The sequence below is a fragment of the Malus sylvestris genome, chromosome 14 (assembly GCF_916048215.2).
Source record: "Malus sylvestris chromosome 14, drMalSylv7.2, whole genome shotgun sequence".
NCBI lineage: Eukaryota > Viridiplantae > Streptophyta > Magnoliopsida > Rosales > Rosaceae > Malus > Malus sylvestris.
Genome location: NC_062273.1, coordinates 8,312,573 through 8,336,603, shown reverse-complemented (window position 1 = coordinate 8,336,603; position 24,031 = coordinate 8,312,573). Strand labels below are relative to the sequence as shown.

The following is a 24,031-nucleotide window of genomic DNA, read 5'->3' as shown; positions in this document are numbered from 1 at the left end:
AATGACCCTCCGTGTTAGGGGGCACCCAGTTGATGGTTGACTTCCACAAGGGTGATGAGCTCGTGTGTTTTAGTATATCTAGCCTCATGGAGCATCTCGAATACCTTGTCATACTGCTCTTGAAGGATCTCATTCTTCATCGCTATCTTGTTGTTCTGAGCCTCCAGCTCATCGACTTTAGCCTGAAGAGCAAACTTTTTTTATTCCTTCTTTCATTGCTTCACACCAGGTGCGAGAAGGGTGTCATTCTGCGTGCTGTGGCTTCCTTTGCTCCCCATGTTGGAGAGGGATGCCTAGTCAAAAGAGAGTGTACGAATGGTGGAAACCAGCTTGACAAAGCTAAAGATAGTAGGAATAAGTACGATTCCCACAGACGGCGCCAAATGTTAATACACAAAATCAGTGAAGACTTTGGTACAACAGAAAGTGTTAAGTTTGTGACCTTCGCTAGATTGCTTCGGTCACTAGTGTAGATAAGTATGTAAATGGATAAACACAGGGAAGCAAACACAAGATGTACGTGGTTCACCCAAATTGGCTACGTCCACGGATTAGAGGAGTTCTCATTAATTGTGAAAGGTTTACACAAGTACATAGGTTCAAACTCTTCTTTAGTGAGTACTAGTGAATTATTTAGTATAAATGACATTAGAAAATATTGTGGGAGAATGATCTCCTTTTATAGAAAAGCGTTTCTAGCTTTGTTTTGACATTGACACGTGTCGTGTTGTGATTGGCTTCTGATGTTGACACGTGTTGTGCTATGATTGGCTTCTGATGTCGACACATGTCATGCTATGATTGGCCTCCTGGTTGGAGAGAAACTCTTCTGGGTCCTTGACGGTATAATGTTGATCGATGCTCGGTAGTTTCGAGATTGGTCAAGTATGTTACAAACAAGTGTAAAAATTATCTATTAAACCAAACAATTATTTATTTAATTTTTAAAAACATATTCTATTTAAATACATATTATTTATTTATTTATTAAACCAAACAATTATTATTTTATTTTTTAAAATCGTAACAAAATTTTGGGGGGGAATTTAAAATTTTTAGAGGGAATTTTGGGGGGATTTTTGTCTCCATTTTTTTTCTGTCGGTTATAACTGACAGTAATAAAAGGTTTAGGTTGGTTTTTATTTTAATAAAAACCGACAGTAATGAAAATATTCCAAAGTAAAACCCTTCCATCTCTTCCTTGCGCCGGTTCTTCTCCCTTCCCCATTTTCTCATTTTCACTTTCTGTTCTCTCCTCATTTACTCCCAGATTTCAACCGTACCCTCATTTATATCATCTCCATTGAGATTTTTCTTTCTAGATTCTCAACTGCGGACTGCTCTGCATGCTCAGCACAAATCCAAGACATTCACTAAGCCTGTTGTATATATATTCAGTATATATATTTAGTGATTTTCTGAAGAGTAAAAACGTTTTAGATTTGAATATATGGCACTGATGCTCTATGAGGATTCATCTTCAATGGTGGTGCTCTGTCTTTGCATCTGAGTATATTTGTTTCGTAAAAAAGTTAAGGTCTCGGTCTTGGTCTTCCAATTCCAGTGAGATGGTGCATTGTGTACCTTGCTGTCGACCACAATCCTCTTTGTTTGATCTCCAGAGTTCCAGCCATTTAAGGTAAGCAATTTCATATTTAATAAAACGAATTAGGGATCACAGGCTTTTGTTAAAATTTGTTTGTAGTTAGTAGTTACCCAGCCGAAGGGTGATTGAAAAACTTGAATAATTTTGTGTTCTTTGTTTCAGTGGGTTGGATGCTATCGATGGTGGTGCTACGAGCGGATGTAGTAGCTCAGAACGGTTAGCACAACATTATGGTGTTGATGCTACTCAAGAAACCTCAAATACGGGGCAGTAAGGGACAGCCCATCCCATGAACTCGTTGGACTCAAACGACCCTATGATGGAGGGTAGAAACGGGTGAGGGTTTGAGCTGGATAGTCTAGTCAGGACCTGGATTTCCCAACGGGCACAGCGCTCGACGTCTAGCTTGGAACGGAGGGCAGACTTGTCGACGACTTTGAAAGCGAACGGGCGACGGGCGGAGGGGTTAGACGACGAGTCGTGGACTAAGAAAACGGTGCTCATTGCTCCCTTGCCTAAGACTTTAAAGGCCCTTAGGTTTTCGAGATCAGATTGAGGTCCTACGAGGTTTCAGATGGTGAATGCTATGGAAAATGCAGAAAGTGATTTATATATATTTTTTATTAATATATTTTATGTCGGTTTTATCCGACAATAATGCTTTTATTTATTCTTATTAATAAATTGTCTGTCGGTTATATACGATAAGAGTTTTGGCAGTTTTAGTATTTTCTGTCGGTTTTATCCGACATAAATTCTCTTATTTATTTATTATAACTATATATCATGTCGGTTATATCCGATACAATTTCTGTCGGTTTTAGAGTATTTTCTTTCGGAAAATTCATTTCCTGACGCTGGCAATTATGTTGCTTATTATTTCCGTCACTGCATCCATTTTTTATCGGATTTTGCTTAAAATCTGACAATAATATACATTTCTTGTCGGTTTTTGGACCGCCAGTTATAGATAATTTTGTAGTAGTGAGTGTTTGAGTTGTGAAGATATTCTAGGGCTTGAGAATGCCTTGAATATAAAATAATGAAATCTTGTATATGTTAGGCGTTGGGGGAAAGGTTGAATATACAATTGGGCCTCGGGGGAAGTACCTATATAAGAAAGTGGAAAGTAAGAATTTAATTCTGAAAATTTGAGCTTAAGGGCTGAACAGGAGTTAACTCATATTCTAAGGTATTTGGAACAAGTGGTATAAGCATGTAGGATGTGCAGGCTTTGGTGCCTTAAGTACGTGATAGCGGGATTAGAAGGGAGTGAGTACATTCATGCATCTCATTTGCATATATATTTAAGCATTCGAAAGAACTATTACATTCTAACTATTATTTAATTGGTACTTTATGTCGTGAAGTAATTTGTGCACTATTTTATTCCGCTACGTATTCGATAAATCATATGTGGTAAACTCAAGCTTTTATTATGTAAGATTTTGTTTTATGGTGTACTGTATTTCAATTATAAATATTATTTTTTTCATCATGTCTTGGTTATAGAATTCATTTCTATAGCTAAGACATGACTCACACCCTAACTCATGAATAGTTCTCATTCGCTGGCCGGGACATGACAGTATTAGAAAATAGAAACACATGTATCTTTAGGTTTTGAATTTTTTAAAGATAACTTAAGAACAAGAAGATAAGTGTTTTAAAAAATTAATCTCCTAGAAGATAAAGTACTTCAAGAATTTTTATGTATATAGAAAATAATTTTTTTATATATAATTAATTTTTTATACTCCTAATCCTTACAATTATCCTATCTTATTCCTCCATAATTTCTCATTTGGAGGGAAAACCTGCATTGACTGGTGATACAAGGAGAGCATTGTGCAAGAATAAAAATGAGCATGCTCAACCCACCAACCCACCCCCTCCCCACCCCCCCCCCGGCGACGTGACCATCTCCAATTAAAAACTAAAATTTTTAACCCAAAAAATTTAGGTTTTAACCAAGAAACAATTTTTCCCCTCCAACCCTTTTGGGTTAAATTTATAACCCGAGATTATTAAAGAATAAATATAGGATAATTTTGTTTCTTAAAGTAACTCTAAAAAAAATTATGTAGACTATCCTAATTTAATTTTATGAACATTTTACCCTGAAAATTTTTAGATTTCGATAAATATTAAAAAATCACTAAACCAACACCATGAAACTCGTGAAACACTATAAAAGAATATGAAACACATAAAATAATTTTTTTTAATTATTTTAGCCGTTGAATTTAAATTTGGACCTTTGGATCTTTTTTTTTACCGTTAAATTTAATTATATTAGATCTTAACCGTTGGATTCAATAAATTTATAAATATAAAGCTAAAAGAAAAACATATATGGTAGGCCATTCCCACTAACCCAAGGGGAATATTGGCTCAAATTTGCCCCAGAAATGAGTTTTGGGTTAAAACTCATATTTTTCCCCAAGGGTTGGAGCAAGTTGGAGTAAATTTAGAACCTAAAATTTGAGTTTTACTCCAAGGGTTGGAGTAGGTCTTGGTGTAGATACTATTGTTTGTTAAAAAAAAAAAAACTCTTGTAAAAATGAGCATCCCTCTTATACACCAACAAACAAAAGAGAGAAAAAACCAAGTTTTTGTTTAACCCCTATCCTCCGTGAGATTACCCATCTCCTCCATGAGAACCTTTTTCTCCCTTCTCCCTTTTGAGAGTATCCATGTAACATCCCACATCGCCCAGGGGAGTGGATCTTGTAAGCCTTATATGTATATTCCCATCTCTACTTAGCACGAGGCATTTTGGGAGCTCACTGGCTTTGGGTTCCATCGGAACCCTGAAGTTAAGCGAGTTCGTGTGAGAGCAATCCCAGGATGGGTGACCCACTAGGAAGTTCTCGTGTAAGTTCCCAAAAACAAAACCGTGAGGGCGTGGTAGGGGCCTAAAGCGGACAATATCGTGCTACGGTGGAGTCGAGCTAGGGATGTGGTGGGGGCCCGAGCCGGGATGTAACAATCGATCTACTCTATTAGAACTTCTCCCCCTGTGGGAGTTCTTCTTCCTCAGTGAAGCTTCTCTCTCCCCTACAAGAATTTCTCTCTCCTCAGTGAAAAAGCAAATTGCCTCTCCTGCTAATCAAAGGAAAATCCTTCTTTCGGTCCTTGTTTTTCTTCTGCTGTCTTCAATTGTTATGCAGATGGTTGTAGCCTAGTAACCCATATGAGATAATTTGATAATTCACTTCAAATCTCTGTAATTTTCCACTCATTTTTGTTAATCTATAACTGCAAAGTTCTAGGGTTTTCTATGTTCTTGATTTTCTCGGTATCCTGGCCTTTGATTTATTGGGAGATAGTATCAGAATTTTTAAATGATGGGTATGCGTTCAATCAACATTTTTAGAGGTGTGAAGGTTGGTATTGGATGATTTTGACTCTCTGCCTTCTCAATCCTTATTATTTTTAAGCATGAATATAGTTGTGTGGAACTTCAGAGGCTCTGGCTGCACCAAATTTCATAATAATATTACTAATTTAAAGCAGAACCACAAAATGGAGAATCTTGCGACGTAATACCAAATTTTTCCATCTTACCATGATTGTGAGAAAAAGGAGAAATAAAATTGAGGGACTAAAGAATGACCAAGGTGAATGGATTGCAGACCCTGATGACCTGAAGAGTATTGTTGTGTAGTACTTTCAAACACTCTTCTATCATGGGCAATGGTCTAGACAGGTTACTTCTTTACCTAAACTCTTTCCTTCTATTCATTTGGACAATATTGGATCACTTAATAGAGAGATTGACCATGTTGAAGTTAAGGATAGCCTTTTCAGTATTGGAGGTACTAAAGCACTAGGTATAAATGGGTTTCCTGCTTGATTTTATCAAGTTCAATAGGGCAGATGTGCAAGTGATATTGTTGATATGGTTAAAACATCATTTCATACTTATACATTGCCTCATGGTTTGAATAGTACTTTGATCGCTCTTGTGCCTAAAATTGAGAACCCTCAGATGATGCTGAACTTTAGACCAATTAGTCTATGTTTCACTTTATATAAAGTCATAACTAAGATTATTGTAGCTAGGCTTAGGCCTCTTCTCCCTGAATTGATAATCCCAAATCATGCTAGTATTGTGCCTGGCAGACATATAATGGATAATATTCTCATTGCGCAAGTGATTCATTATAAGTTTAGAAAGTCCAAGGGTAAGAAAGGTTTTTTAGCTTGGAAAATTGATTTGTCCAAGGTTTATAATCGCTTAAATTGGAGTTTTATCAGTAGTGTGCTCTATGAGATTAGTTTGCCTAAAAGTTTAATTCATCTTATTATGGACTACATTTCTTCTGTTAAATATCAGGTCTGTGTTAATGGTGAATTAACAGAGAGTTTTAAGTCTAGTAATGGTATCAAGCAAGGCAATCCTTTGTCCCCTTATATTTTGTACTTTGTATTGAGAAGCTATCTCACATTATTACTAATGAAGTCAATTCTGGTCAATGGAAATCTGTCAAAGCTGCTCAGTTTGGTACTGGTGTCTCTCACCTTTTTTTCACATATGATCTTATGCTATTTGTAGATGCAACCCCAAAAACAAGCTAGGGTGATGAAGAGATGTATTGACAAATTATGCTTAACATCTGGCCAAGCGGTTAACTTTGAGAAATCTATTTGTATTGTTCTCCTAATACTTGTGCAAATGAGGCTAGAGAAATTAGCGTTATTTGTGGTATTCCTTTGTCTGATAATCTTGGAAATTATTTGAGGATGCCATTGATCCAATCTAGAGCCCCTAAGTCAACGTACAAGGGTGTGATTGATAAAGTTCAGATTAGACTTTCTTCTTAAAAGAGTAATGTCCTTTCAGTGGCTGGAAGAACCACCTTAATTCTCTATGTTGGGTTAGGTTTTGTCTTTAAATTTTTGAGTTTCGGGTCATAACCCGCCCACCCGTGTGAAACAAGGGTGCAATTTGGTTATTAATTCTCAGACCCGTCGGTACCCAACCCACCCTCAAGTACTTAGCACCTCAATTTACAACTTGGCTTCTTCATCCTATAATCACCTGCAATCTCGTATTAGAAGTTTGCACAGTGCTTCCATGATTTTTGTTGCTCAATTCATTGATTATCAAATCAAATCCATCTCTTTCTCCTTATTACTGCCAGCAAAAGAGCCAACTTTAGATTAATCGTACATATTGCCATATTTAATATAATCTCTCAAACTTTCTCTTAATTCCTCTCTGTGTTGCTGTCGTCCATGTCCAATGCTGTTACCCACAAACCATGAAACTTTCGGACAAATTGCACAACCCGATAAACCATCCAACCTACCCGCATATTGACAAGTTGGTAGGCTCAGTCTCTCTTGTCTGTGGCTCAATCACTTTGGATCGGTCAATGGCTAAAGGCTCAACCCGTACTGCTCCGATTGATGCCTAGCCTACCTTAATCCAAGTTGTCACCTCTGCAATACCTGTGTATTCTATGCAAACCACTATACTTCCGGCAAGTGTTTGTGCACATTTGGATAAGTTGAACAGAAACTTCTTTTGAGGGGACTCTGAGCAGAAAAAGAAAATTCATTTATGTCAATGGCAGAGATGAATCAAGCTTTGTTGGCTAAAATTGGACGGAGAATTCATGCTAAAGATACAGGTCTTTGGGCAAAAATCTATAAGGAGAAATACTTGCAAATGAGCTCTATTTTGGATACTAAATTACATGAGAAGTCTGACTGCTCCTACACTTGAAAGGATTTTTTTATGGAACTGATTTGTTGCGCAAAGGAATGAAATGGAGAACTGGGAAAGGTGATGGTGTCAAATTTTGGAAATGCCCTTGAGTGTTGAATGCTCCTTTAATTAATTATATTGATGCTAATAACTTTCCTGAGGAAGACTTTCCAATCTCTTCTATCTTTCGTGATGGTTGGTGGGACGTCAGTAAGTTAAGATTTGCTCTTCTAGAAAACTTGGTCCAAAAAATAATCAGTTGGCCTGCTAGGACTATTGGTGTTGTAAAGGACAAACTTATATGAGGATGCACTTCATATGGAACTTTCACCATAAAGAGGGCCTATAAAGTGTTATATGATTGTGAAATAAGGCTTGCTTTTGATTGGGATTTGGACTCTCAAAATGCCCCCAAACTTAAATTCTTCCTCTGGCTCATTGGTCAAACTAAGTTACTTACTAATGAGCAAAGAACCAAAAGAAACCTAACTGTAGATTCCTCTTGCAATCTTTGTTCTTGGCCTTTGGAGACCATTCTTCATTTTCTAAAGGAATGTAGCAGAGCTCATTCTACGGATTCCACCTCAATTGCGCAATACTTTTAATTTGGACTTCAAGGCATGGTTGATGGCTAATGTGACATCCAAGGCAATGTGGTCTGACAAGATAGCATGGAATTGTCTGTTTGTCTGGTATATTTGGAAATGGAAGAACCACCAGATCTTTGAATTGGATTTTTCTCTTCATACTGATCCTAAAAAGGTTATTGCTGGAGCTGCCTTTGAATGGATGAATTCCCTTCTAAAAATTGAAAAACTACCTTCTCGATTACATGTTATGTTGAAGTGGGAGCCTCTTACTTTTGGTTGGCACAAGGTGAATGTAGATGGATCTAGAAAAATAATTTCGAACAAGATCAGTGCTGGAGGAATTCTTTGTGACCAAAATGACGATTACTTGGGAGGTTTCTCTATTAATCTAGGGCAAGGGCAGATTCTAGATGCTGAAGTTTGGGGTATTGTATTTCGAACCCCAGCTTGCTATTGAAAAAGGCATATTTAAGTTAATCATTGAGATGAACTCTTCCTCTGCTGTATTATTGTTGAACCAGTCTGCCTGCATATGCTGTATTATTGTTAAACTAGTATATGCAAGATACTTTTCACCCCCGTTGCCACCCTTTTGAAGAGTTGCAAGGATTTGATGAGACGAATTGCGCATTGTGAGCTAAAGCATATTTTTAGGGAATTGAACTGTGTTGCAGATCAACTAGCCAAATGGAGGTACAATTTGGACCTTCGGTTGTATTCTTTTCAATTTCCTCCCCCATGACTTATGCAATATCTAATAAATGATCTTGTAGGTGCCCATATGGACCGCTCTGTTATTATTAATGCTATGTATTAATTTCATCTGGGGTGCCTTCATCCCCTCTATTCACCAAAAAATAAAGATTTGCATCAATGAATTCAACAAAAGTCTCAGCTCTCTATCAACCAATCAGCATTATCAAACACTCTTAAAGGTCAGCATATTATTTGTCAGATGAGACGGACAAACCAGCAAAATATTCCTAATTAAAAAAAAGTATTGTATGAGAGATTAATCCAATATCAAGAGAAAGTGAGTATGACTAGAGAAATGACTCTAATTATTTATTATGAATTTAATGTATTATTTATGTCATGTCTTTTATCAATTATTACTTTATATAGTCGCTGGACCTTATAGCTTTTAAGAAAACTTGCTATTTTATGCATTTCGCGAGGTTATTATCTAGTACATCGGCCTTAGTTGGATCCAGAGGATTTTATTATGTAATCGAGGTTTTATAGTAGTGCAAATTGAATTGAATACAACTAACTCGACCCAAATTTACAATGTTTTCTAATAAAACTTAAACAGATTGCTCAGATTCATTTAATTTAGCGAATGACTAAATGTTAATTTGACAGCAGGTGTGATAAAGTCAAATTTTCTCTTCCTATAGCTTATATGATTTTTTTGCTATAATAATAATAATATTTGTAGGATACATTCTTAAAAAGAAATCAATTAAACAAATTTTCATGATTCATAATTGATACGTTAATGGAACACACATAACAAAATCAATTAGAAAATTAATTGACAACACATTTTTTTCATATGTCAAAATTGGCAGCAAAAATTTCTATGTCAATCCATGTAGAAAGAGAAAATGGATTAGAAAATCAATTGATACTTTTTCTACTTTCAAATTTAATTGATTAGACTGCGTGTCTCTTAACTGCGATAAATTTTACCTGAATTTATAGTTGGAAATGTCAAACTCAGCCATAATCAGAAAAAATCAAATTGATGGGATCCAATATCGTCCTAAGACCAAGAAAGTGGTTGTATTTGATATCTCCCATCCTCCCAAATCCCCAAGTTTTTGGTGTTAACAATTACACACTTTTAACCCGCCATAAAAAATATTCAGTCACCCACTAATCAATATAGCAGGAAGAAATAAAATAAAATAAAATTCAAACCAACGCAACACGCGACTGATACTGCGTTTGAAAACAATTCCCTGATTACTCACAGTGAAATAAGAGCGTGCTGTTCACGCGCGTGATGTATGATTCTCAACTGTCATAAGCTTCTCGTAACAAACCGAAGCCCAGAAGCCCAAACCCGAGGCCCAGTACGACAAGAACCCGAACTTCAAAAAGTTCTATTTCTGGGAGACCCCATCCGTTGGATGATGTCAAACAGTCTTCTTACTAGACGGTCGCGATCATCCCCACCTATTTGAATTCAAAAAAATGAAACGTTAGGATTCCGAACCTCAGGTTCGGATTCAAATTACATTTAGCCCGAAAGCCAAGAACCCCAAGAATGCTGCATTTTCCATACTAGACTTTCTGCAGAGTGTAGATTCTCTCTGCTATTCTCTATCTTCCCCCCTCTCTCTCTCTAGATTCTTGGTTTTCGGGGTTTTACAGAAAAACCCAGAAATATTATCGAGTATGTTATTGAATTCTCTCTCTCTGTATCATAAACTTTTGTGGGTTTTTTTCTTTTGGAGATGTTACGTGGTTGAATGTTTTTTTCCCGTAATTTGCAGGAAAGAAGAAATGGAGGACAGTGCAAGAACTGGATTGCATGATTTTGCAAGGGCTTCAAGAAAAGCAGAAGAAGCAGGTACGTTGAAGCGTTAATTCATCTGCATTTCGATTTTTCAATTCGTTTGTTTGCTTGGTCAGGTCAGGATTGAAATTTTCATTTCGAATTTTCAAGAAAAAAGGATTTAAATTTGGAATTGTTTGTGGAATTAACTAATAGCAATCGGGTCGCGTTTCCAAGATTTGTACAAATTTCATCAACTAATTGTAATTCGGTTGTGTTTGAGTCAATTGAATTGTGGATTAATTTCTTGGATTGTAAATTCCGAAGATCAAGGATTTTATAATATTTTCTCTCCATAAATGTTCAGAAAACAAACCGGGACGTAATTATTGATTTTTTTCAAGAATTGTTCAAAAAATTTTACTTTCTTTAATTTCTGAATTTGGTAACTTCGACAGCTTGGAGGCGATTCCAAGCCGTTGAATGGCTTGAAAGCCTGGTAGGTCCACTCGGCGTACCAAAACAGCCATCGGAGAGAGACTTCATTTCTTGCTTGAGAAATGGTCTGATCCTGTGCAATGCTATCAACAAGATTCAACCAGGAGCAGTGCCCAAGGTATCACGTTTCAATCTCAGACTTTTTTTTTTTTTTTTCTGTTTGGTTGACGAAGCAAAGAACGTAGAGTAAAATGATATATAAGCAAAGTTTCTTTCTAGTTCTATCCAGTTCTAACTACTGTACCTCTTTTTTTAATTTATAATCATTACTACTTAAGGTTGTGGAGAGCCAAATGCCTTTGCAATCGTTAAGTCGGGAATCTCAAGCATTGCCTGCCTATCAGTACTTTGAGAATGTCCGTAACTTTCTGGTCGCTGTGGAAGAGTTGATGCTGCCTGCTTTTGAAGCTTCCGACCTCGAAAGGGTAAATCACTTGCTCATGTCTGTATTTTATGTATATGTCAACACTACTGCATTTTCACATTGTATGTGTTCATATTTGTCATCTCAGGAAGCAATGGAGGCAGGGTCAGCAGCCAAGGTTGTCGACTGTGTTTTATCCCTTAAATCGTATTATGAGTGGAAGCAGATGAGCAATGGGAATGGATTTACTAAATATGTGAAATCTCCCCTAGTTATGGTTTCTGCCAATAGACTGCATTCAAGGGCCTCAACTGTAGTCCCATCAGATTCTTGCAGGCACTTGGATATGTCTGCCGTATGTGAGAGACAACCACCTGTAGAGGGTGACAACCAGAAAGTTGAAGGTTTTATTGATTTCTCTTTCTTGAGAACTTTGTATATGGAGTTTAGTTTATATCCATACCCGGACTGGAAACTTTTAACAGAAATTACTTAAATTAATAACATATGCATAATGTTGATATTTGTTATGATCATCAATGAGGGAACATAGATATTTTTAGTAGAAATATTGAACATCGAACAAATAATAATATAATTAATCAGCAAACTCATTAATTGATGTAGCAGCATATAGTAGGATTTCACAAGAAACCTAGACTATTGGTACATTAATTTATTTTCACGTTGTGCTATGAAAAGATTACCTTGGATTGTGGACTACGTAGATTAGAAAGTTAATGAGAATTTCCTCTAAGCCAAGTATGGTATTTAGTGAAACCTGTATATGCCATGGTTACTTCTAGATGCCCCAAATAAAGTATCAGTATTGAATATATAACCTCAAAGAAGTAATGTATCATCATGTAAGTGTTCATTGATGTAGCTGTAGATTCGAGGTTTAGGGTTCTATTCAAGTTTTGATGTAATTTCTTTTCCAGGATGGTTGGCTATATAGTACATTAGCTGTATGTTTTGTGGTTATTTCAGATGGTAAGGGTTAAAGATAATGGATCATTATTGAATGATACATGTTCTATCTGTTGGTATGTATGTTTCACATCTGCTCCGAAAGGCCATCATTTTATATGGAATCCACAGCTTGGTATCTAGCATATTTGTAATGGTATTCAGTTTCTCTCTCTAACTCTTGTCTTTCTGTTAATTGTGCTGTAGTGGATTCCGTAGAATCTGTTGTCAAGTTACTTTTTGACTCTATGGTTGACGTAAAGGAAAACATTGATGACAACGTTCTTGCTTCCTACCATAGTGGAGATGTGGTAATGATCCCTCTCTCTCTCTCTCTCTCTCTCTCTCTCTCTCTCTCTCTCTCTCTTTTTATCCTTCTAAGTTTTGAAATAAAGAATGTTACTCTGATACAGTTAACAAATACTGGAATATGGATTAAATTTGAAGTCAACTTTCATCTATTTTAACCAACTTCTTCTGTGCAGAATGCAGTCAGCCTCTTACGAAGAATCATGAAAAGTTGTTTGGAGCAACATCTACAGAAGAAGTTTCCAGAGGTTTGTTTGATTTGAGTGTTACGAGATTCTTCAATTCTTTTCAGTTCGTAAATAAATTGCTAAGGTATGATGATGTATTAATCTTGTGAAACAGAGAGTCAAATAAAATGTAGAGGATATCCCCTGTTATTTCCTCTTTTCATAATGATAATACATAATGGGTGAAATTTAAGATGAAGTTGCTGTCTAGGAGGTCTTTCGGGGATATTGTTGATATCTAAATGGGATTTCCTTCTGCATCAACTAATGTGCATAATCTTGTGACTTCTTTTATGAACTTAGTATAGCTATTTGAAATGGTTAAGTTTATGTTCCTTTAGATCAGACCTCCTCCCCCTTCCCCCAATCCTGCTCACTCTACACTATGCCAATGTTTTTACTTACATGAAGTTGCTCTTAACTCAATACTATTCTTTTGTACAAACAGTTAAACTCTAAATTAGAAGAACCTTTGAAAGAAAAAAGGAGATCAACTGGCCTTTCAACAGCTATGCCTCTAGAGGAGTCATCTGCTCCTGGAAATTCCGGAGTATGCACCTTTGTCTGTTTTGGTTTTGCCCCTGATGCTTTATGGTATTGGATATTGCACTCAGATTTTTGAATTCCTACTAAATTCTGAAGTGTCCTTATCTTTTCTTTCAAATAGTGCTGCAGAGCTTGTTTAAGAAAGGGTAACTGCAACCACAGACTTCTATTCCAAACGCAAGAGAAAGAACTTGTGGTATGTGTTTATAATGTTAACTGTCTTCTAAATCTATTAAATTTTCAGTACAAAGTTTGCTTATATGAATCTCCATCATAATACAACACTAAAGCCCACAATGTAGTAATAGAAGAGCTCCGGGTCGGTCAAATAAAAATTCAATTTAAGTGAAATTACAGTTAGTTTATTATATAATTTTCTCCAGCAATAATAATATGGAAATGGTAATGTATGATTTTCAATTTCCAGGAACTCAAGGCCTTGTGGTTAAGTGCAAAACGGGACTTTGAAGACTTACAGACACAACTGAATAGTGATTTGAAACACTTGGGTATGTGCTGATGGAAGAATGTCCTAATGCTGTGCATTTTTACAAAGCTATATATGCACATAAATTTCTTAAAAGTTAATTCTGTTTGTGCTCTTTGTGGTTTCAGTTAATCAGGTGCAGGAGCTGTCAACTGCAGCACTCGGGTATTACAAGGTGGTGAAAGAGAATCAAAAGCTATACAACATGGTTCAGGATTTGAAAGGTTGCTACTTTTCCCAAACAAAAATGTTAGCTATGCTATCATATTTTTAGCCAACTACAAAAAATTGTTATCTGATCTTGGTTGAAACGTCTTCAGGTAATATTCGAGTTTACTGCCGGATTAGGCCTTCCTTCAGTTCTGAATCTGGAAATGTAATAAGTTTCATTGGAGAGGACGGGTCACTTGTGATCTCGGACCCTGCAAAACCCCAAAAGGATGGAAGGAAAGTCTTCCAGTTCAACCGAGTGTTTGGTCCAACTGCTAGGCAAGGTAGTATTACATCAAAACTTTTTTTTTTTTTTTAAATCTATTTTCATCATCGATCTGTTGCATACTGACTCTATTATACATTCATTTACAGATGAGGTCTTTAAGGACACTCAACCACTGATCAGGTCTGTGATGGATGGTTACAATGTATGCATTTTTGCTTATGGTCAAACTGGATCCGGTAAAACACATACCATGGTAAGATACAAGCCTGAGATTTCAGTTTGATAAATCTTTTGTAATGTTTAGGCTTATGTAGGAGGGAAGGAGTGATTTATTATTGGTTCTCATCTGCTTGCAAGCGTTTTTGTATATTATAAGAATGACACATCAGATTTGTGTATATACATTTTGTATCTTAACACAAGTTTTTATATTTTTACAGAGTGGTCCATCAGGAGGGTCAGCTGCGGATATGGGGATTAATTATCTAGCTCTCAGCGATTTGTTCCAGATGTCAAACAAAAGGAAGGATATCATAGATTATGAAATTCATGTCCAAATGGTCGAAATTTACAATGAACAAGTACGAGACCTTCTTGCAGAAGATTCATCCACTGCCAAATTAGAGATACGGAGCTGTGCTGGTGATAATGGCTTGAGTATCCCAGGTGCTACAATGCATTCAGTGAAGTCTACTACTGATGTCTTGAACCTCATGAAATTTGGTGAGATGAATCGTATGGTCAGTTCAACCGCAATCAATAGCCGCAGCAGCCGTTCCCATAGGTCAGTTTTTAGGACCTGTGGCTTTCTTATAACAAATTTTCTTATCATGCCATATCAGTTATTTTGTGCCCACTGATAGTCTTTGGTGTGTCTCTGCAGTGTCCTAACAGTCCATGTGCATGGAAAAGATACTTCCGGAGGTACTCTACGTAGTTGCCTTCATTTGGTTGACCTTGCAGGAAGCGAAAGAGTGGACAAATCTGAAGTTACAGGAGATAGGCTGAAAGAGGCACAGTATATCAACAAGTCTCTTTCATGTTTAGGAGATGTTATCGCAGCCTTGGCTCAGAAGAATTCTCACATCCCTTACAGAAACAGCAAACTCACACTTCTGTTGCAAGACTCCTTAGGTTTGTAATTTCTTGAATATTCAGCATTTCTGTCTATTATTCAGTCTTGTTATATTGGATTTCGAGCAATATCATGCCACATTGGGTGAGGAATTTGGTTAACTGTTTGCTTGGATTTGAAATGATGCCACAATATGATTGGTCAAATGGAACACTTTGAGGCTTGTTCTCGAGGAGTTTAACAATTAAATTTTGATATACTATGCACTGAACTAACTCAACCTTCTCTTTGGCTATGTACTTCAGGTGGACATGCTAAAACTTTAATGCTTGCTCATGTTAGTCCAGAAGAAGATTCCTTCAGTGAAACTATCAGTACCTTGAAGTTTGCACAAAGGGTTTCCACCGTTGAACTCGGTGCTGCTCATTCAAACAAGGAGAGTGGTGAGGTTATGAAACTCAAAGAACAGGTGAACAAATTTTATTAATTTGGTTTTTTCTGCCTAAATTTCACAAATCTGTTTTACTCTCTATACTTGGATTGGTCAATTGTTCTATCTAAATTCATCCTGAAACTTTAGAGTATTAGCAAAACATTATAATTGTTTATGCTTATGAATTAACACTTTTGTCGTGTTTCAAACTTTTCAGATTGAGAGTCTTAAGAAGGCATTAGCAAACAAAGAAGGTCAATGTGTGCCAAGAACAATGACTGAGAGAACTCCCCAACGTCTGAGAAGATTAAGCATTGAAAGTTGCAGCACTGTGAAAACCGAGAAGGCAAAAACCCCTTATATTCCAACTCGTTTGAGGAGATTGAGCTTGGAAGGTCCAAGATCAATTAAGAAGGATAATCTGCATATATCGCATGACATGGGGAAAATCCTAACATCTGAGGCAGTGACAGTGCAGGAATATGGTCAACTTCAAAGTGCAGCGGCAGTCACTACCCCATTGGGCCATTTCAGTAATGAGGATTTCACATTAGAAGTGTTTTGTCCCAAGGCTCCTCAAAGTCCAACCAGCACTACCTACGGGAAGCAAGTGTTGGAACCCGGTAGTAGAACACAAGTTCCTTCCCTTCTAAAACCAACAACACCCGAACCTCGTCCCAGGAATCTTCTAAGTCCAGCAAGTGCTACATATCAGAAGCGAGTGTTGGAACCAGGTAGTAGAACCCAAGTTCCTCCTCCTCAGCGACCAACGACACCTGAGCCTCAGACCAAGGCTCCTCGTAGCCCAAAGATGGCTCCTCGCAGCCCAAGGATGGGTAGCTATCAGAAGCAAGGGTTAAAAGCAGATAACAAGACACAAGTTCGTCCCTTTCAGCTACCAACAACACCCGAACCAAAAAAGCATTCCAGAAATGAGGTACAGATTGTCATGCAAAGTAAGGTCACTCTTTCTACAGATTACCTGACACCTAATTTGACAAGTAGCACAAGTGGAAAAGGGTCTCAGATAAGGAAATCCCTGCGGACAATTGGAAAACTGATCAATGGCTCTGAGAAGAGGTGGGCGAAACTCATGTTTTGAATTTTGTTCTCCTGATAGTCTAGGACGTTTCGCTATTTTTCAGTTTCTATACATTATATATGTTTTACATTGTTATGATGCCTCAAACATGACATACACGTATGAACATAAATCCCCACTAAATTTGCAGGAACCAGCAAAGTTTGGTGGAAGCACAGTCAAGTGTTAAATGCGCAACCAATATAAATGATGCAAATTCCCCGGTAACAAATAGTGCAAGAACTCTGAGGCGGCAATCACTAACAGGCATTCCGCCACCAGGGTATGACAGACGATCATCTCTAGGAGGGAAGCCAACCGAAACTAGTACGTAAAGCTTATACAAGCTTCATTACATTCTAGAACAATCTTACCAGGTTAGAGCTTTCATATTCATCTATGATTTGAGTTTCTTATGGTGTTTCCTTTTGCAGGTGCAAAGGACAACAGAAATGCCAAAACACCTCCGCCAGTCCGTTCATCAACAAAAAGTAACAAGCGGTGGCTATAGATCATTTGATGCAAAGTGAAAATTTATGTGGTGCTTTGACTCGAAGCATTGGAATTCCGTCATAATCTGGCAATCGCCCGAAAGAGACTCGGTAACGCTTTGGCTCAAAGCATACTGAATTGTGTGTAGCATTCTGAGAATGCTTCAATGGACCCCTGAGTAAATGGGAAGCTAACATGATCTACTTCACTTGAGATCCCAATTTTGGCTACCAAATGGTTCATATATTGTCAAGTGATGATCCTCTTTGTAATTGTTGGATCCACATTGTGAATTTCTGTTAATGAAAGTGGTTCATTTTCCAAGTTCTCGTCTTGCTCGGTTCACTATTATTTGATTTAGGGAAATGATAACCCTCTCACACATCATAATAAACAGGTCCATGTTTTTAGGCCCATTTGATAACTATTTCCTTTTTGTTTTTGTTTTCACTTTTAGGAAGAGGAAAAATAAAATGAAGAAAAGACGGGCGAGCAAAGGTGAAGGAAGAATGGTGGGAAGGAGGCAGAAGAAATGTACGTGAAAGAATACACTAAAAATGAAAACTAAAATTAAATTTGAATCCGTTTATCTTTTCTATATTCGTTCAGTAGTCTCTCCTCCCTCCCTCTCTCCACCCTTCATTCACTATTTCAATCCTCATTCCTTCATACACATTCCCTTTATCTATATAAAACGATGGAAACCAAAAACTGAAAGTGAAACGAACATCAACACTTTGTTGTTGTTTTCATTATTGTGGTCAAGTGGCACGACTCCTCCAAGAATTTACAAGCTTTAGTAATTTTCAAGATGATTTTCTTGGGCAACACTACTTCCAATATGTGTTTCCTTTAATTTTGGTTGCAACTTGGAACTAGATTTTTGCACAATGTGGAATATAATACTTCCTTTTTGAATGTGAAAAAGGGGCCAAAGCCCATGTGGTATAACACTTCCATAATGTGTGTTGTACACCTTTTGGGGATTTGGACATGTGCACTTGAATTAGTATAAGTCTTCAAAATACTTGACATCTTTAAAAACCCAAGAGAAAAGGCATGATCTAGGTATCTAGATTAATATTTTATATCATGTGATTTAGATAGTGTGCTCTTTCCCTATAGTGGGGAGGGGGAGGATTTAAACTTGAAACGAAGTGGATTTAGAAGAAAGAAAGAAAGAAAGAAAGAGAGAAAAAAAAAAACTCTATCAACCAGTACAATTCACACTTACCACGAGCACGTACTTGTATCCTAATTCTATATTTGTATGAACTGAGGAGGGGATCAACTCTTCACCTACCTCCATCTAGCTTCAATTATGCATTGAAAATTTCCTGGATTATTGTTATTAGACTTTATGTTTGAATCTCGTAGATGACTAGTCCAAAACCAATTTATTCTCGCACCTATTAGTGTAAATATATCCCTGTATCAAAAAACTCAAACTCCTTAACTAACTGACATTGTATTTACTACTCAGACAAAATTCTATTATCGATTCCTGTAACAAGTCTCTAATTTTAAATCGACCTGCGATAATAAAAAAAACTATTAATCAAGTCTATGTAATAAAGTCTGTTTGCAATCACAATCCAAATCGAAAATTTTGCTAAATGGAGAGCCTAAATAAAATTCGGAAACTTGTATAGGAGATGTGAAATGATGCAAGGTTATCTGTAAAATAAAAAAAATACAAATAATGCTATTCATACTATGTTTTTATACCACATTTTTATATTAACTTAGGTGGTGGTATCTGATATGGACAACCACATCATTTGAAAAATTTGCAAAACCCAAGAAAATGAAGGAGAAGGACTCCTCATATACCATAATCATCATTTAATTAACTTAATTTATTAAATAATGAACTAAATTTAAAAATATAATTAATTCAAATGATGTGGCTGTCCATATCAAATACCATCTAAAATGGTATGAAAATGTTGCACAAAAACATGATATGAATAGCATTACCGAAAAAATACACACAATGGCTAGTATTTAGTCAGGGCAATCTGATCCTCCTGTACGAGAAACTTTTCTAGGTAGCAGGAACACCAACTCACTGGTACAGTTGGTGTTCCAGACCAATGAGCATCAAACACCTAGCCTTTTTCCTTTTAGTGATAGCTGGATTAATTTTTTTTTTCAACTTTCAATTTCAGCCCTGTATAACTTATATATAAAAAAAACTTAAATAAAAACAAAAAAACAGTTTACCCAGATTCCGATCCTCTGCACCCAACACCCTCACCCCCACCCATCCATCTTTGCTTCTCACGGCCTCACCTGGTTCTCTCTCTCCCTTTCCCTTTCTTTCTCCTTTTCTCTTCCATTTTTTCTTTCGCCTCCTTTCTTTTACGCCGGATAAGGACATACAGGAGGTCAGCGACCTTACTAATTCTTAGATCGGAGATAGCAAATTTAAGAATTGCAGTTGCCATTGACCATCTTGATAAAGACCAACTCCGAATCCCTATCTCAAACCTGCAAGTAGCTCAGATAGAGAGGGGAACAATGGCGGGGAAGGATAGAGAGAGGAAAGGGGAGCCGAAGCCCAATATTTTCAATTGATAATTTTTTATTTCAATTACAACCTGGATCGCACAAGCTCCATGTGAGCCTTTAATACATCTTTTTATATCAACTAATACCACCTGTCACTACTTAACTACTAATCACCCACTTAAGGACTAACCTTGATATTACTTCTACTAAGTGACTTAACCTATCACTTATTATATTCATATCATTACCCATCCCTTGGAGAACAACCTTGTTCTCAAGGTTTAAAAAACAAAGTTGGGAAATCGGCCAACGAATTCATCATAGTCCTCCCAGGTAGCTTCCTTGTCCGACATACCCTCCCACAACACCAAGACTTGGACTCCCGCAACATCACCCTTCTTGTACATACGCCTCTGCAGCACCTCCTGTGGGTTCTTCACTTCCAAACCAGCCGTGACTTGTTCTGGTAAAGTAGCCATAGGAGTGATCTGAGAACCCACCTGTTTCTTCAAACAACTCACATGGAATACAGGATGTATTTTGGTGCCCTCAGGAAGCTTGAGCTTGTAAACCACCTTGCCCACTCTTTCCACCACTTCAAATGGTCCATAGAACTTAGGATGTAACGTGTGGAAGGTATGGGAATTTAATGACTGCAGCTGATAAGGTATCAACCGCAAGAACACCCAATCGCCCACTGAAAACTCCCTCTCAGTGCGATGTTTATCAGCCTGATTCTTCATTCGGGTTTGAGCCCACACCAGCTTGGATTTCAGCAATGCAAGCATCTGATCTCGTTCCAATAAAGCTTGCTCCACAACTTCCAGTTTAGCCGTGCCCCGTTCATAGGTGATAACAAGTGGAGGAGGAATACCATACACAACCTCAAATGGAGTGAGCTTGGCAGATGTGTGGTATGAGGTATTATAACTCCATTCGGCCCACGGAAGCCAATTCACCCACTTCTTTGGTTGATATCCCACAAAACACCTCAAGTATGTTTCTAAGCACCTGTTCATGACTTCGGTTTGCCCATCACTTTGGGGATGATATCCAGAACTCATGCTCAATTTAGAGCCCTGCAACTTGAAGAATTCTTGCCAAAATTGACTGAGGAACACGGAGTCTCGATCACTGACTATATTAGAGGGCATGCCGTGAAGCTTAAACACATGTTCCACAAATAGGTGGGCTACACTAGCTGCAGTGTATGGATGAGAGAGTGCAATGAAGTGAGCAAACTTAGACAACCTGTCAACTACCACCATTATCATAGTCTTGCCCTTGCAATTTGGTAAACCAACAATGAAATCCATGCTGATGCTAGTCCATATTTTCTCTGGAATGGGGAGAGGTTGAAGTAAACCCGGTGGAGCTATTGTTTCGTATTTATTTTGTTGGCAAACAACACATTCTGACACAAATGTCTTAATATCTTGCTTCATGCCCTGCCAATAAAAACACCTTTTGAGTCTGTGGTAGGTTTTAAGCACCTTTTGATGTCCAGCCGTGGGCGTGCAATGATGTTCCTCCAGTACCTTGAACTTCCAACCCGAAGTAGGACTAAGAACAATGCGTCCTTTGTACTTCAAGAATCCATTATCCAAGTGAAAATGGTTAAACTTAGAACTGGCACCCGTCGTAGGATCGGCCAAGAAGTGAGCCACTTCCTGTGATTTATTCTTAATCCAAGGATCAAGCTCCAACTCTCTTCTTAATTCATCTAACCACCCAAAATAGGGATAGGTGATAGCCCTGCATTCCAACATTTTAATTGACACTTCCACAGGTACATCTGAGCTATCCTTGTGCGTGGGAATTCTTGACAAGGCATCAGCCACCACATTTTCCTTGCCGTGTTTGTACTGAATCTCGTAGTCATAACCAAGTAGCTTGGAAACCCATTTTTGCTGGAAAGCAGTGTTGGCTCTATGATGCAGAAAATATTTAAGGTTGTTGTGATCAGTCTTAATGATGGAGTGTCTACCCTGCAGGTAGTTCTGCCACTTTTTAATTGCATATACTATAGCAATGAGCTCCCTCTCGTAGGTCGAAAGGGCTTGGTTCTTTGGTCCCAAGGCTTGGCTAGCGAAAGCCACAGGTCTCCCTTCTTGTTGCAACACAGCGCCTATCCCGTTTCCTGAAGCATCACATTCCAGCTCAAAAGACTTCGAAAAATCAGGAAGGGCCAAGACCTGTGGTGATGCCATGACTGTTTTTAAGTGCTCAAAAGCCTCATTAGCTGAAGGAGACCATACAAAGTTGCCTTTCTTAGTGAGTTGGTATAAAGGCTGGCAAATCCGTCCGTATCCGGGCACAAACTTGCGATAATAGCCAGTTAAGCCCAAGAACCCTCTTAACTGTTTCACAGTAGTAGGAACGGGCCACTCTAGTATAGCATGAAGCTTGGAAGGGTCTGCAGATACTCCTTCCCATGAGACAATGTGGCCCAAATATTCCACAGTGCTCTGACCAAAAACACACTTTTGTTTCTTCACATATAATTGATTCCGTTGCAAAACAGCAAAGGTCTCTTGCAAATGAAGCAAATGATCCTCCCATGTCTTGCTATAGATTAAAATATCATCGAAGAAAACCAAGATAAACCTCCTAAGGAAAGGCCTAAAAAGATCATTCATGAGGTTTTGGAAGGTAGCAAGGGCATTGGTGAGGCCGAAAGGCATAACCAGAAATTCATAGTGGCCTGCATGAGTGCGAAATGCTGTTTTCTCTATATCTGATGGGTGCATACGAATTTGATGATAGCCAGACCTTAAATCCAGCTTAGTAAAATATTGTGCCCCAAATAATTCATCCAGCAGGTCATCAATTAGTGGAATGGGATATCGATCTTTCACAGTAATGGAGTTCAAGTCCCTGTAATCCATGCACATCCTCCATGTACCCTCTTTCTTCCGTACTAAAAGAACGGGAAATGAAAAAGGGCTGTGACTAGGCCTGAGGAATCCAGCATCCAAGAGTTCTTGCACTGCTTTCTCGATTTCAGATTTTTGAACGGGGCCATAGTGATAGGGTCTTATGTTAGGAGGTTTTGCACCAGGAATCAATGGGATGTGATGATCATGGTCGCGAGGGGGTGGTAAGGCAGTAGGCACCGCAAAGACTGCCTCAAATTGGCCCAAAACCTCCTGCAGTTGCTGTAACTGAAAAGGAGTAAGGTCAGAGGCTTCTAATTTGTCCTGAGCCATGGAATACAATAACACCCCCAGATTGGAGTCATACGATTCCTTATCAAGTTGATGCACAGAAATCTCTTGCACTAAAGGCGTAGGAGGAATACTGTGATGCAGCCGATATGTGTATCCCCCTTTGCTGAATTCCATAGTCAAATAGTGAAAATCCCAGAACACAGGACTAATAGTGGATAACCAATGGACCCCCAAAACCATGTCACAACCGCCAAGAGGCAAAGAGAAGAGCTCAATGGAACAGTTATAACGCCCAAGGACAGAGGAACATCCTTATAACATCCACTGCCCTTAATTGTTCCACCATTAGCAATCATTACTTCAAAGGCAGGAGTACCAGCAGCCACCCAACCCCATTTCTTGGCCAATCGAGAGTCTATGAAATTGTGAGTACTGCCAGAATCAAGCAATATGCGCACTGTTTGGTTCCGCACAAGACCCGCCACTTTCATTGTTTGCACAAATCGATTGGCAGGGGTGCCATAGAATGCATATTCACTCAACTCCATATGCAACAGTTCTGGAATTACCGCAGAGTCGCCCTGGTCAGCCCCTAACTCATCATCCACAACATCCAACATCAACAGTTGTTTATGGGGACGTTTGTGATCACGACCCCATTTCTCTGTACAGAACCAACATTCACCCCGTTCCTTCTTGCGCTGAACCTCAGCCGGTGTGAGTGTCTTATAAGGAAGTGGAATGTGGCGAATTGGAGGGGTAGGAAGTTGGGGTAGTACAGTAGGTGTTTTCAAAGTATTAGCAGCTCGAAGGAAGGAGGCTTTCAGGGCATTCACTTTAGCATCAACTTGAAGGGCAATAGAAATAGCATCATGCACCGTAGAGGGGCGCAACAACTTAACATCAAACTGTAATTCATGTTTTAGCCCGCCTAAGAAACAGCTTTTGAGCAGGGCAGGACCAACATCACTAGATCGAGTGGCAAGCTTACGGAAATCAAGAATGT

The 24,031-nt window shown here is 38.1% G+C and overlaps 1 protein-coding gene across 1 annotated transcript; it reads left to right on the top strand.

Moving 5' to 3' along the window:
* The first annotated feature begins 10,127 nt into the window (after positions 1-10,127).
* Positions 10,128-17,665, top strand: LOC126600674 (kinesin-like protein KIN-14L). Its single transcript, XM_050267285.1, has 19 exons — positions 10,128-10,319; positions 10,420-10,496; positions 10,880-11,037; positions 11,198-11,344; positions 11,432-11,687; positions 12,460-12,563; positions 12,738-12,809; positions 13,237-13,338; positions 13,456-13,530; positions 13,762-13,843; positions 13,950-14,045; positions 14,142-14,315; positions 14,407-14,513; positions 14,701-15,044; positions 15,144-15,394; positions 15,641-15,804; positions 15,986-16,848; positions 17,001-17,176; positions 17,284-17,665. The coding sequence occupies exons 2-19, from the start codon at positions 10,430-10,432 to the stop codon at positions 17,358-17,360; spliced, it is 3,315 nt and encodes a 1,104-aa protein (XP_050123242.1). The 5' UTR covers positions 10,128-10,319; positions 10,420-10,429; the 3' UTR covers positions 17,361-17,665.
* Positions 17,666-24,031: the final 6,366 nt, after the last annotated feature.

Excerpts from the sequence above, each read along its gene's own strand:
- LOC126600674 (XM_050267285.1), top strand. The coding sequence starts at position 10,430 with ATGGAGGACAGTGCAAGAACTGGATTGCATGATTTTGCAAGGGCTTCA. Across the intron at positions 12,564-12,737 it reads CCTACCATAGTGGAGATGTG|AATGCAGTCAGCCTCTTACG; the intron begins GTAATGATCCCT and ends TCTTCTGTGCAG. Across the intron at positions 15,395-15,640 it reads TCTGTTGCAAGACTCCTTAG|GTGGACATGCTAAAACTTTA; the intron begins GTTTGTAATTTC and ends TATGTACTTCAG.